Source organism: Notechis scutatus, chromosome 2 (genome assembly GCF_049901735.1).
Source record: "Notechis scutatus isolate UNSWTSFEM ecotype Mainland chromosome 2, rNotScu1.2, whole genome shotgun sequence".
NCBI lineage: Eukaryota > Metazoa > Chordata > Lepidosauria > Squamata > Elapidae > Notechis > Notechis scutatus.
This window is the reverse complement of record NC_142010.1, coordinates 107,059,688-107,076,588: the sequence shown is the minus strand read 5'-3', so window position 1 is coordinate 107,076,588 and position 16,901 is coordinate 107,059,688. Positions and strand designations below refer to the sequence as shown.

At 40.4% G+C, this 16,901-nt stretch overlaps 1 protein-coding gene across 1 annotated transcript in view; it reads right to left on the bottom strand.

Moving 5' to 3' along the window:
- The window catches only part of GAS7 (growth arrest specific 7), a 158,564-nt gene extending 146,390 nt beyond the window's left edge, over window positions 1-12,174 (bottom strand). Inside the window, exon 1 of the mRNA XM_026667570.2 lies at window positions 11,811-12,174. Coding sequence (XP_026523355.1) covers window positions 11,811-12,029 — 219 coding nt within the window. The 5' untranslated portion in view covers window positions 12,030-12,174. The remainder of the gene's footprint in view (window positions 1-11,810) is intronic.
- Between the last annotated feature and the right edge of the window lie 4,727 nt (window positions 12,175-16,901).

Here is a 16,901-nt window from a genome sequence, read left to right as displayed (position 1 = left end):
TAAGAATAGTTTAGAGTTTCCAAACAGCCGTAGCAGCAATGGTGGTTGGGAAGGGATGATTTTGCATGCGCAACCAAGCTCCCGTGCATGAGCAAAATGAAGGTTGGTGTACTTGCCCGCTGCTTGAGCAGCACGGCCCATGGTCTGGTCCCGGTTCATGACCCAGGGGTTGGGGACTCCTGCTCTGATGAAAAGGCCTGGTTTTATTTCATAGAAAGCAAAAATAGATACGTTGAAATGCAAAAACAAATCCCTTTAGGTAATAGGTATTTGTGGTATTTTGCGGACCAGCTCCACGTTGAGATAAGTTTTTTATAATAAATTAGTTCTTTCCAAAGGCAATGCTACTGAATTAAACTGGGACATACAAAAACTCCAGTTCTAGGCAGTGCTGGGCAGAAAAGATGCTTGACAAGGGCCTGAAACAGTTGTTCAGACCGAAAGTGTGTACCAGGGGATCTGGGCAAGCATTTGCAATGGAGCCCATTAGTTTACTGGGGCTGAGGTAGTCATCTCCTGATGTGAAACATCAAAGAGCAAGAAACACTTTGTCTGAGCCACAGGAGACCTGTTTTTATTTAGACTGGGCTGGGTTGAACAGCTTGTTCTTCTTCCAGACTCACATAATTCCCCGTTCAGTGTTCATTCTATGGAAAAACCTGAGCTTGCTTCTTATATAATCTGTTAAATATGATTGCCATTGGGGGTGATACAGCAGGAGTCCTGTTTTGCTTTTGTTTGCATCAGCATTTCCCATTCATTTTCCTTGCTGCCACTTGTTCAAAGGGGACTAGAGAGATTAAATGAGATACATTTTACCACTGGTGTATGTTACCGATTTATAAAATACTGGGTGGGCTAATTTGGTATGTTGAGATATAAACAATTATCAGGGAGATTCATTAAAAGAGTCTCCTATCCCAGAGTCCAATTCTCATAGCTATGATTTCCTGGGTTATTCTAGGTTTATAGGGCTTAGCAAACAAGGCATGTGAAGACAGATGCATAGTAATTAGCCTGTTTGGAGCAGCAGGATTTTATTTAAGCAAACAATATTATATTTATTCATCTGTCACAAAGTGGACAGTCCAAAGGCCTTTCCAGCTGTTTGATTTTAGCATAAAAATACCATAGCCATTAGCCTCTCCACAACCCAAATGCTCTTCCTGAAACTAGTACACTTGTTGTTCAGATAAAGTCGAAAGACTCTTGTATCAACAGGATATATTTTCCAGCACTCATATTCTAACATCTTCTATTAGAAAATAGCCATTTTTCTCCAAATGGCTTTTCTTGCAACTGTGAATACTCTGTGGAATACAAGCACTGCATAAAGGCTATTTGTGCCATTAGCAATTCAGAAACAAGTGACAACTCTCCAAGCAGCAGTGGTAACTCTCCAACATAGTTAAAAGTTATTGCTTTTTAAAATACCTTTAATCACCAACATTCCCTTTCAAGCACTAGTCTGTTCTAGCCTTATAGATGAGTGTAAGAGAAATCCACACAGATTACGGAAACAATGAAACTTTTTCAACATGAGTAGTGCTGGACATCTGGTGTGCCTTGTGATTCTCAACTTTAGTTCATTGCCAAAGGCCCTTCAAGTCAAAGCCAATTTATACCGTGACATCATACAAGTGAGAAAACATTATGTGATTCAACCTTGAGATAGAAAATTTAACATTACATTTTATATCATTTTTAAGATATAAAAGAATAACATATAATAATAAAAACCAATAGTAAGATCTCTCATCTTATTATTTTCTATCTCCTATAACACTACCAGTACAATAGGGAATCCTAACCTATCATATGTCCAGAAAGTGGGGGTGGGAAAAGGTGGGAAAGGAACCTTATAAAACATTTTTTTTTTTTTTCATATTCAAAGTTTGGCCTCAGAACATTTCCTGAAACAAAATTAGTCTGGAACTGCTTAAGTTTAAAAAAAGAATTCAGCTTGCTAAATTCAGGCTTTTATATTGGACAAGGTGGTGTAGTTTGGAAAGAATCCAAAGGAATGAACTTGCTTAATAGCAGACCCACAGGAAATAATCTTGGACAAGTCTTGCCTGGCAGAATTTGTGGTTTATTTATAAAATCTTTACACTACTTTTCAGGATAGTATTAAAAATCAATAAAGTAAAATACCAAATAAAACAAGAAAGACAGAAGACAAATTGAAAATAAGAGGACTTCAAAAGAGCTACAAATGAGTGCATTCATACATACATACATACATACATACATACACACACACACACACACACACACACACACATACATACATGATTTGATCTCATATGCTCTTGCCAAAAAAACATGAGATATTTGACAAGCTTCCCTAAGAGTGGGATTCCAAGGCACCAAACTCAAAAAACTAAAATAAAGCCATACAGGTAGTTGTCGACTTATAATGTGTTTAATGACCTTTCAAATTACTTATGACCAGTTCTCACACTGAAAACCACTGCAACATCCCACAGTCAAACTTTGAGTGCTTGCCAACCGACATGCATTTACGATGGTTGCAGCATCCCAGTGTCCTGGGGTTGTCATTTACAACCGTCTGAGCTTCTGATAAGCAATGGTGAAAGGTAGATTTGCTTTGTAACCGCATTATTCACTTAATAACTGTAGTGATTCATTGAACAATGGCATAAAAAGTTCATAAAATGCAGCACAAGACATTTCACAACTGTCTTTCTTCGCAACATAAATTTTGGACTCAATGGTCATAAGTTGAGGATTATCTGTATAGAAAAACTTGGGTAAAGAATTTTCCAATAGATAGTACTAGAAGATATGGCACTGCATATTGATTTTTATGTAGTAAGTCACAAGAATGTGGCCTTTCAAAGCCAAACAGTGATGGTGATATTGTTTGACAATATAAGCTTTATTGATTAGAGAAGTAAAATAGACTTAAATAAATGAAATTGACCTTCCATCCTTATTTGATTATTATACCCTGCTTTAAATAGAGACAATTAAAGGGTATAAAGCAGGGGTGTCAAAACTTTCATTGTCATGGAGTCATCACGTGACATATTGTGACTTTTTCCCCCTTCGCTAAACCAGGCAGGGATGGGGCCAGCACACGATGCATCTGGCCTGTGAGTATGACACCCCGATATACAGTACTTTCAGCGAGAACTTGATTGCAGTGAATATTCAAATCCCATCCCCATTAATTAAACCTGTAGCTTTATAGCAGGATCTTCTCTATAGTCTCAGAACTACTTAATCCACTTTTATTAGTTTTAACCAGAATCAACGTTTGTAGGTTTTTACCATGTTCAAAAGCCATAGAGCTCTAATTGGCAGCTATTTCTAAGAGACACCATACTTTGCATTGAGCAAAGCGATGCTCGTTTTTCCTAACACCTGCATCTCATTTGACATTTTAAGACTTTTCTGGTTAAGCAGCAAAAGAAATCACACCAAAAGGAGCCATATTTTCATATCTCTTTACTGAGCAAACTGTCCACATATCAATTGCTGTGTAAAATTTAAACATGAATTGACTGGTCATTCTCTAGATTTGCATAAGATTAACAAGGGTTTCTAATCTAATATATATTTCTATATATGTTTGTATGCTTTCAAAGTTCCATCCTTGTTCCAAACACATATTCTTGGATTAAGAATATGCCTGGTGCCTCATAATTTTATACTTGTTTTCTAAAACCACTATTTACATTTGCTACCAACTGTTGGACTGTAAGAATCTAATTAAAACTAAATTAGAACCCATGTCTGTCCATAGTTAGCTGCGAAGAGGGAAGAAAGGTATTCAACTAAGATTCTGTTCTTATCTATCCATAGAATAAAATTCCTGAGAAACTTGACTTTCTTCTTTAGACAACCCACTACAGATAAGAGCAGCTCAACAAATGGGTGCATTCTCTCTCATCATTCCTGGAGTTATATACTATTCTTCATAAAAGAGCTGTCCAACCACAGGAGGAGACAACAGCTATCAAAAGTCCTGATAGCCTATAGTCATGCACAATTTATGCTGCCAGCAGCTTCTTCACATCCATGAAGGAGAATGAGCAGTAGTAGTTTTGCTACATATAACAAAATAATCTTCTCTGAAATGAACATATGCAAATGTTACCCTTCCAAGATCAACTACATTTACTAAAAACAGTAAATTCCATGAAGCAATGCATTGGGTAGGCCTAGGTTTTGCAAGGAGAGAACTATTAGCTGATATAGTAATATACATTGACCACCAAACCTATATGGCTAGTTCCTTTTTTCTTTCTCCTCTGAATGAACCTGCCCATCCTTTGCACTGAGAACACAGCTTGTGAGAGGGATGGGGGTACCGAGAGCAGAGCCTTTCATGTAGTCTTCCCGTTACTGTAGTATCACTTACCTTCAGAAGAACATTGTTTCAAAAAAGCAATTTAAATTATTTTGTTCCAGGCATTTAAGAACTAAGGAACATTGGCTGACTTTCACTAATATTCAGACTTTTTCATATTTTCATTTTATTTTATTTTTTTGGAGGAGTCTGGGTTGTTTTTAATGGTATGTTGTTGTTATAAACCACCTGGACTCTGGTGAAGGAGTCATACTCTAATTTTGTTTTATATATACATGGGGGTTGATGGCTGGGTGCCTGTGTGGGTAAATGGGTGGGTGGGTGGACTGAACAATTTAAACTGCCGTCCTATGAGCTGTGACTATTTATTTGGGATAAATCCTAGTGAGTACTGAAAAATGTGTTTCCAAATAACTATGCACAGAACTGAACTGGCCAACTTTACAGTATATAAAGTAGTTCAAACTTTAAAATAAAGTTTTAACTAGAGAGAGAGGGAGGGAGGGAGGGAGAGAGAGAGAGAGAGAGGAGAGAGGGGGGGCTACAGCATACACAACACCGTATTTTTCCCCTGTCAGTTCACTTCTTAATTTATTGCCTGAAAGAAAAAGCTGGGATTCAGGATGCGTGCTGGCAAGATTTCTTGCCCATTTAAAAAGCATGTAACTCATACCTTGCATCTAAATGAGACCAGGAAACAGATTGATTAATTTCTTAAAAATGAAATGAAAATCATTTATTGCAGAAAATATTGTTTTACAATTTGGAACAGAAACCTAGAACAGAAAAAGTGGGCCATGTACCCAAAGGCACATATTCCATGTACATTTTTCATATGGAACATCCTTCTTCAGTTCTATTTCATAGAAATACAACATCTTGAATTGGGTATCTTAAAATTCATTAATTTGACCATTTATTTGTTAATATCAATTACTGAAACTATTGTTTCAGTATTCTCAGCCCCCCCCCCCACACACACACACACAAACTAAGTATTTGATTTCTGAATGAAGAGGGCTGAATACAGTTCGGAGTATCAAGTCGTCCCAATATTGAAGTTACTTTCACAGAATTTTCTTTCCTGGATGAAAGAGAAATGGGTAGGTTCAACCTTAATATTTACCATGGGTAACATGATTTACTCAGTACACTAACCCATTCTTTAAATACGGTTTTTTGAATTAATCACAATTGGCTGGGTTCACACAATATATCACCAAAACTAAACAACCTGTATTATGCCTTAGTACAATCTTTGCATACAGATCATATCTTCTCACAACAATAAACCATGGTATAATATTGAGCCCTAGCAGGAAAATTATTCTTTCTGAATAAATCTTTTTCAAACAAATGCTATCCGCAGTCTTCAGCAGTATACAATAATAGAGGAACTGGGCTCTTGTATTAGGCTGGCCTTATGAGCTGTGGTGATGCAGTGGTTAGAATGCAGTATTGCAAGCTAACTCTGCCCACTGCCCAGAGTTCGATTCTGAACAGGTCAAGTTTGATTCATCCTTCTACCCTTCTGAGGTTGATAAAATGATCCAGTGTCAGGTTCCGCTGTTCCCACTGGAGAATAAATGACAACACACCTTGTTTTGCCAATGCCTTTTATCACTTCCATGGTCTCGAGCAACTGTCCAACCCCCCGGAATGGCAGCCCTGTGCTATTAGGGCTGACACCCAGATTGTTGGGGACAATATGCTAACATTTGTAAAACGCTCAGAGAGTGCTGTAAACTACTATGGAGCGGTATATAAAACTAAGGGCAATTGTTATTATACTATCTGGATTGCAAACACATGGACAGCTGACAGTTTTTGTATTTTTTGCTACTATTTCATGGTCATCCAGATTATTACAGCCTGAATATGACAGCCCAACTTTTACAGCATCTCCCCCCTCCCCATTTGTGATATGTTGGTGGGTATGCAAGAGCATTCATTACATCCCATCAGGATTTTTTTAAAAAAAATTCTAGTTATTGCTTCATGAGTTTTATGAAGACTTCATAAGTTTTAAAAACGTACCATCATATTGTGTTCTTCAAACCACCCAGTTGTTGTTGTTCTTTTTACATTTCAGACTCATTCATGGAAGCTGTTCACATCCTTAATTTAAAAAACCTTGATTCCTAATGTCTGGCTTTGAGCCCACTTGGTAGAACCTGACTCCCAAATGAATGGCTGGCTGGTTGGTTGGTAGGCTGGTTGGCTGCTTTCCTTCTCTGACAGCTACACAACCAAGAAGAAACCTCTTAATAAAGAAAAGAAAGGGTTCCCATTCATTTTGGTTCTATTAACCTCTCTACTGTTCAGATCCCAAGTTTATAAACAAGAGCTGGAAGAGATCCCAAGAGGGCATTGAGACTAACCCACTTCCAGACCAGAACACTATTCCGTTACTTGCAAATAGTTTGTTTCATCAGACCAGTTGTAAAAGAAAGCAGTGAAAACATACATGATTAAAAGCATATGGCCAAAGCAGAGTTATAATTTCCCAACCCCACAGATGTTTTGCCATATCCTCTTCTTTTTGTGTAATCGTCTAGCTTATAATTAGTCACGACAATATTGTGTATGAATTTGTATGCCTTACAGCATAAATAGGGCTGTAGCCATTACCCTACCATCTCAAACAGGCTTAACAGGAACAAATCCATTGAAGGCAATTATGTCTTTTATGGTGAAACAAACAGCCTCTAATAAGAAGCAGTTCAGAAGCACAGCAAAAAGAACACCAATGAGGAGATTAGATATTAGTGCAGCAGCCAAAGGTTTTAAGCTTCCAAAAGAGGAAAGGGCGTGAACTGTCAGGCTACATCAAATTATCCTCCATATGGGAATGTACGTGAGTCCTTTTCTCAAGTGTCTTTTACAACCTGGCTCACAGGTTTTGGTTATTTTATTTAAACATACAAACATAAATATAAAGCTACAACTGTTTTAGTATTAACTTAAAATGGTGCCCATAGAGAATTCAGAGCCAAATGTACATAACTTTGCAAACTGTCAATTGCTAACGCTTCTAAGACTGTATTCCATTGAATTTTATTCACTTGTAAAATACAGTTTCTGGGGTTTCCCTTACTTGTTACAAGGAGTAGCTAGTAAGTATCAATATTAATAAACACTACACAATAATCCTGTAAACAATAGTAGCAGGCAGGACAATTTTCAACAGTAACAACATCTAACTTAATTGGGAAGCAAGATTACCTTCCTAAAAAGAAAGCAGTTTAGCAAATTCATGCACAGAAATGTACATAGCTTTCTCCCCAACACATTGGCCAACCAATTCAGTGATTTCATTAGCTTATCATATATGGCACAATTGGAACCCATGATGTACAGCATTATATTAAAAGGCAGATCCTGAGCTAGCTCATTGCTAATAGGAAATAAAAGTGTCCAGAACAATTATGCCACGCTGACATCAACATGACACATGTATTATAACATCATCATGCTAGTAACGTGAATCATGTGGTCATAACATAATGCAAAATTATGTGAGTACATAATTTGTGATACATACAATATCACTTGTTCCCTCCTCTTATATTGCCCCCACTGTGGGCACCCACAACGAGCACCTATTCATATACATCTCTAATTTGTTTGGAGTTTATGGACAAACTTAAAAAGTTGAATATGACATTCAAATGAACTTAACAGCTTAGAATTTCATATCACTATGAAGGAAAAGTAAATAAAATAAATCACACCCATTAAAGCAACTGTGCAGTATAGAAGCAGGATATGCTTAGGGACCCTAACACTACAGGGTACACTATAGCAGTAATTATTGATATCATGTGTCTATCCCTCAAAGAGGTCATAAAGTTCATACAAGCTGTATTTTCAAAAGCCACTAAAGATATATTATGGTTTATTGGATTTTGATTTAGTGTAAATCTAATCAGTGTGGTGGGAAAATAATTGTTCATGGTTATTGCATTGCAACAAATTCAGCCAACTCTGTATATTTGAACAGTGTGAAAATCAAGTCATAAAAGATTCCCTGACTGGTTCCCTGGAACTATTCTACTCAACCAGATGACCATTACTGTGGCCACATACATATGTTCTAAGCCAGAGGTTGCCAACCTTTTGACCTCAGGGACCACCAAACTCATAATTTTAAATCCCATGGACCAGAGACCCTGGGAAAATCTCCCAAAAAGTCTGCAGGAAAATTCCCCACTCCGTTTTCCTACCGATCAACTATTCTTAATTTGGGATCGCAGAATACCGTCTCCAGCTCCGTTCTCAGGGGGAGAGAGACTTTTGGCTTCATGCAAGTCTTTCTTTCTCTCCCCCAAATTCCACCAGAATTGAGTCTTTGTGAGACTTGTCACACTGACGCAGCCTCTTGCAGGGTCCCAAGGACTTATTTCTGATGGAGTTTAGGGGAGAGAAAGAAAGACTTTTGCTGCTTTCCTTGAGTGCAGCCAAAAGCAGAAGAAAGAAGTGGAAAGAAGCAGCCAGGCGAGGTGCATGGGGAGAGTGGAGCAAGTCCCCCCCTCCACCCTTCCCCCCTCCCCTCACTACCTCGTGTTGTTCGCAATGCAAGCAATGCAAGCCTTGTGTTCCTGCAGGCCATGTGAGTGGCACAGCCTTGTGTTCCTGTGCAGCCTGGATTAATTGCTTTGGGGGGAGTGCTTTGGGGGTGACATTTCTCTGTGGACCACCAAAATTTTCTCATGGACCACCAGTGGTCCCTGGCCCACTGGTGGGCAACCACTGTTCTAAGTCACACTATGCATGATTTAAATCAGGGATCTCCAACCTTGGCAATTTTCCGACTTGTGGACTTCAATTTCCAGAATTCTGGAAATTGAAGTCCACAAATCATAAAGTTGCCAAGGTTGGAGACACCTGATTTAGATTACTATCCAAAACCACAAACACATTACTTGAACAGTCAATCCCATCTACATTTCATAAATATACTCCATTATTTACAATTGCATGCTAACAATAATTATCTTTGTTCCCTAGAAAACATTCCAAAATTGCATGATGGTTAATTATTGTAGTCAGAATAAGTAATATTATACCATTACTATTACCTTGTCTAATTTATCATGGAAATCTATCACTTCTTAGCAGCATGTTGCATTTTTAAGATATGTGCATAGTTCCCCACTAAAACTTCGATGTGAAAACAATGATTCTGGTTTCATTAGATGTCCTTGTAGTTTGAACACTATATTTTAAAGTAGTATTACATCAGCCAGAAACTATTTTAAAAGAAATTTACATACAGGCACAGTTTAACTTTTGGCAAAACTCCCAGCTGGAATTAGAATTAACAATCTATATATCATAAAATTTAAATTGCTAGGGAACATGAGTTAGAGAATGCTATGGTACTCCTAACCCTGCTTTGTTTGGCCTCTGGGACCAGAATCCTACTTTACACAGCAGCACTTGTTACAGTACACAATCCTCTGACAAGGTAGAAGCCAACAAGCTTTCTAAGCAACCTGTGAAAATATTATATACAACAATGTGGATGATGACATTGGCTTAGTGGTGCTGTAGGACCACATTATAGTGACACCACTCAATTATACTTGCAAAATTGTACATTTTCTAGAATAAGATTTTGTGAGCAGAGCAGTGCTGATACTGGTTATTTAAGACATATAACTAACCAAAGTAAAAATGTATTTTCATTAAATTATGAACTACAGTACTGTAATTTAAATAGAAGATCTTGCCATTCTCCTTTAGCCCGGTAGTGCTCTGTAAGAACCTAACCGTACATAAATACTGCAGTCTTCCAAAAGAAGCTTGAAAAGAATAAATGTATCACCTGTGTGTATTAATTTCTTCTGTATATAGCAGTTTGAACGCATTTATGATGATCATATTGATGATCATATAACCATAAGAAGGCAAGATGTGCAACCTAGGAAGTACCTATTTTTTTAAAAAAAAGCAGCTGGCTGCACAACACCATATGTGTACTTCATGAATATATGATAACTTGATTACAGGGCAATCCAATTCTCTGGTTGCACCTTTGCACACCAAAGCCCATTTTCATGGGAATAGAAACAGCTGCTTTATAAAAAAAAGATCAATTGTCTCCTCAGCTAAGTGGGAAAAGATTTCCAAGGTCTTTCCTGGACCTAACCTGGAGATGCCAGCACTAAATACCCTAAACTCCTTCCTAGCCAATAGAAGCAAATGGCTTGGAAATCTGGAGGAGGGGGGCGGGGGCGTAGTTGAGCCAAACATCTGAAGCTGGATGAAGCAACAGTCTGACTCAGGATAAGACAGTCTATCTTCCTGAGCAGGAGGGGAAGTTACTCACTGTCATGGGCTGAAATGAGCTTTAACAGTTTCATACCAAAAGCTTCAACATGAGGAGGGGAGAGGGGGAAGAAAGGAACCCTTCATGCATGCAATGGGGGGAGGGAGATCCACCACAAAGTGAAAGGGGAGATAGCAGAGTCCTTGGTTAAGCTGGAGAACATCTCTGAGGTGACCCTTATGATGCAGATAAACCTCCAGGTGGCCTCAATGACTCCCGAAAAGAATGCAAATGACCAGGGGTATAAAGCCTTCCATTCCCCACCACCTAGTCAGAGCTGAAGAAGCTTCTTGGATGAGAAGTGAAACGTCTTCAAGGAAAAACCAGAAAGTCCAGTTGCGTCTCGCGGGGGAGCACCTTTGGCACGACCAGGACCTAGACGGCTGAGAATCCCCGCAAAACATCTGTGAGGTTTGCACAACCTCTGCTTGTCATGCTTGGGAAAAGAAGCCAACAGTCCTTAAACACGACTGTTTTTTTTTTAAACCTGAAGTAGCTCCCAGCATGCCTTTTGTACAGCCGCCCACCACCACAGCTCTCCCCACACCGCTCCGCGGAGCAGCCCACGCGCCAGCTCTCCTCCTCGCGGGGCGAGCTTTCCACCCACCCAGGCAACGAAGGAATCCCGTCCCGTCCTCACGCTCCACAGCGAGTCCCACCGAACAGGCTTCAGCTCCCCCCCGCGCCCCTCTCCCACTCCCCACCCCGCAGCAAATCTTGTAGCGGCTTCCGAGCTTGCGGCCAAGATGCGCGCCCACAAATCCCCCACACACACACACTCCGCAAAGGGACGCCTGCTCTGCTGCAGCCCCCAGAACCGCCCCGAGTGTTTCCCAACCAGCGCTTGCAAACGACCAAGAAGAGCCACGCACCGACACGGCAGCTGCACCCCAGACCAAAGGCGGGGAGCAAACTTCGCCGGACTTCAACGGACACCCGGGCATCCGAACCACCGGGGGGTGGGGGGGGAGAAACGACACTCCCTCCCGCTGCCCCCGCAACAGGCTTCTCCTCAAGGAGGTTCTGGGGCAATATTGATACCTCCGACAGCCACTCCGCGCACTCCCCTGAGGCTAGCCAAAGGTGAGCCCACCAACGACTGACCTCGTTGTTTTTTTCCCCTCTCCCGCCTCTCACCTCAATGAGCTGGACGTAGCTGGCCGGGAACCAGCCCCTCAGCCCTTCGGCCGTCTCCCCTTCCCACCAGCCGCCGTCGGGCCCCGCCTGGAGGACGGTGAGCAGCTCGCCCGCAGCGAAGCGCAGTCCGTGCCGATGTCGCTCCCCGGAGAAGGGGTAGAGGGTTCTGCAACGCGCCCCCAGCACAGGCAACACCCGCTCCTGCCCGGGCGGTGGCATCACACAGCAGCCCCAAGCGACTTGCTCAAGAAACTCGGCTCTAGCCGCCACAGGTGCCGAGCTGATCCGCCTCTGGCTTGCCGGGAGTCCGCCTGCTTCTCTCTCGACGCTCCCCAGTCAGCCCAACTGGCGGATTGGCCGCCTCGCTTCCCCGCGCCGCCCCCTGGGACAGGCGGACCGCGGCTCCGCGCCCGCCCTCATACTCGCTCGCTCGCTCACTCATACACGCAATTCTCGCTCTCGCTCTCTCACACTCACACACGAGCCAAAGTGGGCCCTCCCCGCTCGGCTGAGATTGCAATCTGGGAGAGGTGGGGTGCGGGGGAACGAGACGCAAAAGGAGGACGGAGGCGAGATGCGGCGGATCGGGAGCGCCTTCTCACCGCAAGTTTGGCTTCCCCGCCCCCGAAGCAGAAAGAGGCTTTCATTTCGTCAAAAGGAACCTGGCGTCGGATTCGACGCAAAACGTTCTACAGTAGGAGGCAATCTATGCATCCACTGGGCTTTCATTCAGCCAAGGCGTGTTTGTTTGGTACAGGTGCGCGAGAGAGAGGCAGGCAAAGCCTGGTGCCCATCGATTCAGTTTTACTCTCAGCCATATGTGCTGGCGAAATAGCAAAAAAATAAAAATAATAATAAATCCGTCCCTCCCTGCAAAGTGTTCGGTTGAAACAGGCAATTGAATAAACCCTCTTTCAGCAAAAAGACACCTGTAAAACAATTGTTCTATTCTACTAGAGGAGAAAAACTAAAATGCCATTAAAACATAGAAAGATTACAGCCGATTAGTGGCTTAAGAAATGCTAGATAAATCATCACCACCACCACCATCACTGCAAATGGAAGTTACAGGTTAGATGATGGATATAAAGTGTTTATTTAGGGACAAGTCATTTATGTTAGTAAAGGAGAGATCAGGGACAAAAATCTGCCTATGAGGTTGCTTTGATTTGATGGCACATAATCAATATATTTAATTTACAGGGCTGTCCATCTCACAATCGTGACAGTTGTCACTGGTCCGCACAACAGATTCTGTATGTGACATTTATTAGCCCAGGACAAACAAAATGTGATAATTAACACTGAAATGCAAAATATATCTCTACATCTTATTGTTACCAATATAGTGATTGTATTCACAATACACTTAGCCTGTGTCTACAATGATAACACATGATGATACATTGTTGACTGATAGAATGTTAATATAGTTTTATGAGTTTGTTTTGGAGCAACCATATCTGGCAGTATCCCATCCACGATCAAAGTCAACATGGATGAGAAAGGTGAAGATTTGCTTCCCCTTACCTCTATTTGTCTCCGGATGTCCTCCCATATGACTGCAAGGGAAATAATAATAATAATAAAAACACAGTGAAGAAAAAAATGGTGAGACTAGAAGATCTTTAATTCTTGTGACAAGAAGTTAGAATGAAAACTTACATAGAATTTCTGGAGCCCCAGTTGGAAGTCTTTATTGGAGCCCAGTTGTGTGTGTACATATATATACATTTTTTGAAAAAAAGTGTGGATCCAGAACTGATGAAAATAGTGAGATCACCTATAACGAGTTCCCAACACCAGTCCATGGACCGGTACCGGGACCAGCATGCCAGAAACCGAGCCATACAAACAAGTGAAACCCCATCCGAGGGAATTCAGGCAGCATGTGAAACCGTGCCCCTTTTGGTCCATAGAAAATCTCTCTCCACGGAACTGATTCCTGATGCCCAAAAGGTTGGGAGCTGCTGACCTATAACCCCTGAACTTTACAAATTTGTCCATGTATACATAATGAGTGCTGAGTGCTCAGGTACGTGCTAGTAGTGACATTCACCTGATGGCACCTGAACCATCCATATTATCAATAGTTACATTCAGGCTACAAAGCACACTATAAAAAAGATGTTGAGACTCTAGAAAAAGTGCAGAGAAGAGAAACCAGGATGATTAGGGGACTGGAGACTAAACATGAAGAACGGTTACAGGAACTGGGCTTGGCTAGTCTAGTGAAGAGAAGGACCAGGGGAGACATGATAGCACTCTTCCAATATTTGAGGGGCTGCCACAGAGAGGAAGGGGTCAAGCTATTTTTCAAGGCACCCAAAGTTCAGACAAGGAATAATGGACGGAAACTGAACAGGGAGAGATTCAATCTAGAAATAAGTTTTCTGACAGAACAATCAACCAATGGAACAACTTGCCTTCGGAAGTTGTGGGAGCTTCACCAATGGAGGCTTTCAAGAAGAGATTGGACTGCAATTTGTTGGAGTTGGTGTAGGGTCCCCTGCTTGGGTGGAGGTTTGGACTGGATGACCTACAAGGTCCCTTGAATCTAAACCTAATGGGATCTTGGCTATCAATAGGCAAGCTTTGGAGACTCTCAGAGGGAAGAATGTTTTAAATTAAATGTTCACAAATCGTAAATTGCATGCTTTGAGAGGGAGATTACTTTTTTTAAGCTGATCAAGTTTGATCAGGCAAAGCTGGAATGCTGTCCAAACTGACTGCTCACTTGTGTTCTTGCAATCTAGTGATTAGGAGTTAGGAGTTCAAAGAGACCAAACTCATTGGTAGCTTCACACTGTCCAAACTTGCTTCCATTCAGTGGGACAAAGAGCGGCAAAGTTTGATGTGAGTTGTGTTAGCATAAACAAAGTGGAAATCCTGCCAATCCTGTCTTGCTTTGCTTGGGGAAGCCAGAAATAATCCTAGAGTGAGTTTTGAGAGAGATGCTAAACCCAAAGGCCTAAGCCATATGTCAAAATTATCCACCAATCACAACAATAATGTAACCAACAGATGGTCTTCCATTGGCTGGTAACTTCGAGCATGGCATATGGTAGAATGTCTATGGCTTTATAGAATGTATGTGTGCATTTTAGTGATGGTTGTTAAATTGTTCATCCTTCTAAATGGGAAAAAGAGTAAGTACAAAGCTAAATATGACCAATCTAAAGGCAATGGCCCAGCACAGTCAAAATAAATGTAAATCAAGTACATGGAATTTGCATATCTTTTAGTAAATGTTAAACTTGCTCATCTCAAATCCCAATGTAATTACTAGTTTTATCATGGGGATTACAAATGAGTTGATAATTTTAGGAAAGTCATGGTACTGTAGTTTGAAAATCCCTGTTCCAAATCATGCTAAAATTCATTTATTTGAAACATTTGTATACTTGCCCATCTTTCAACTAACTCTCAGGGATTCCTAATCAAAAATTAAAAGACAATAATATTTTATAACTCAATAAAAATGTTAAACAAGAAAAATTAAAAGACGTATAAAATGATATGAAAACTATAAAACTCAACTGATTAAAACTAAAAACAACAAAAACCTGGCACCAAGATCCTGATGGAGTTTCTTTTTGTGCAAGACCTACACGTATATTATTCCAACACTATTACTAAAGCAACACATTACAGAATATGACAGTATGCCAATGTTGCTATAATATGATAACATCGTAGGCAGATATGCCAAGGCAAATGTTTTAGATCAGTGAGTAAGAAAGATAAATGGGGCAGGTCAGAACATTTCTTTCATAAAGGCACACTTTTATTTCTTTAACAAAGTTTTCTATTAGGTAAAGTATACCTTCACCTACCCTCCATCAATGAGCTGCTGGATTTAGCCCTACAAGAATAAAGTGACTATTCATAAGCTTGAAATGAAAATATTGGTGTGCACTGCTCTTGCTTTGAAGTGTTATCATGATGATAGGCTTATATCACTGTGAATTAGGTAACTTGAACTGATGAAACTGATAAGTAATTTATGAGGAGATGGGAAATCAATTTCTATACTCATTGGGTTTTTAAATTTTGCATTGTTATTGCAGACCTTCAAGACATAAATCCTAATTTACCAGTTGTCATTATCCTGTAACGAGGATGACTCAGAATGACAGTAAAGTGTGAAGCCTTTGGACAAAAGAGGACTTTTTTTTAATTTGGGCCATGCATGTTTAATTTAATGTCTGATCAATTTTACTGTCTGTGCTTTTAAAAGTCAGTATCTTGCACATATCATTCCAATATAAGCTGAAGGACCCACATTAGGCAGAGATCAGTTTCAGCTAAACATGCATACTTTCTCCAAAAGGCAGAAAATATGGAAGTCATAAACCTATATAACAAATAAGCAACAAAGTCAGGTAGTCCTCAACTTGCAACAGTTCGTTTAGTGACCATTCAAAGTTACAATGGCACTGAAAAATGTGACTTACAACTGCTTTTCCTAATGACGATCTTTGCACCATCCCTATGATCATGTGAACAAAATGCAAATATTTGGGCAACTGGTTCATATTTATGACCTTTGCTGTGTCTTAAAGTCATGTCATCACCTTTTGCGACTTTCTGACAAGCAAAGTCAATGGGGAAGCCAGATTCACTTAACAACCAGATTGCTAACCTATCAACTGCAATGATTCACTTAACAACTGTCGCAAGAAAAGCCATAAAATGGGGCAAAACTCACATAACAAATGTCTCATTTAATAACAGAAATTTTGGGTTCACTTATAAGAGCAATCCAGAAGTAATCCATTTCCCCTCTAATTAATGTGTGGGTATTTTCTGTTGTATTGATAGTTTTGGTACTAATTTACCAAAATACTGCAGCACACACTTAATTATTTAAACTGGAGCTTCCTGGACAGATTTAAGGAACAACTTCCCTTTAATTTCAGTTGATTGAAAGTAACTGCTAGTTGTCTCAGACTGATTATTCAGGATCATTAGGAAAAATGGGTGTTTGCGGAAAAGTCCATGTCCCTAATGATATAAGCAAGGAAGCCCTGCTGGATAAGGCCAAAGGTTCTTCCGGTCCATCAACCTGTTTCCTGCAATAACTTTCTA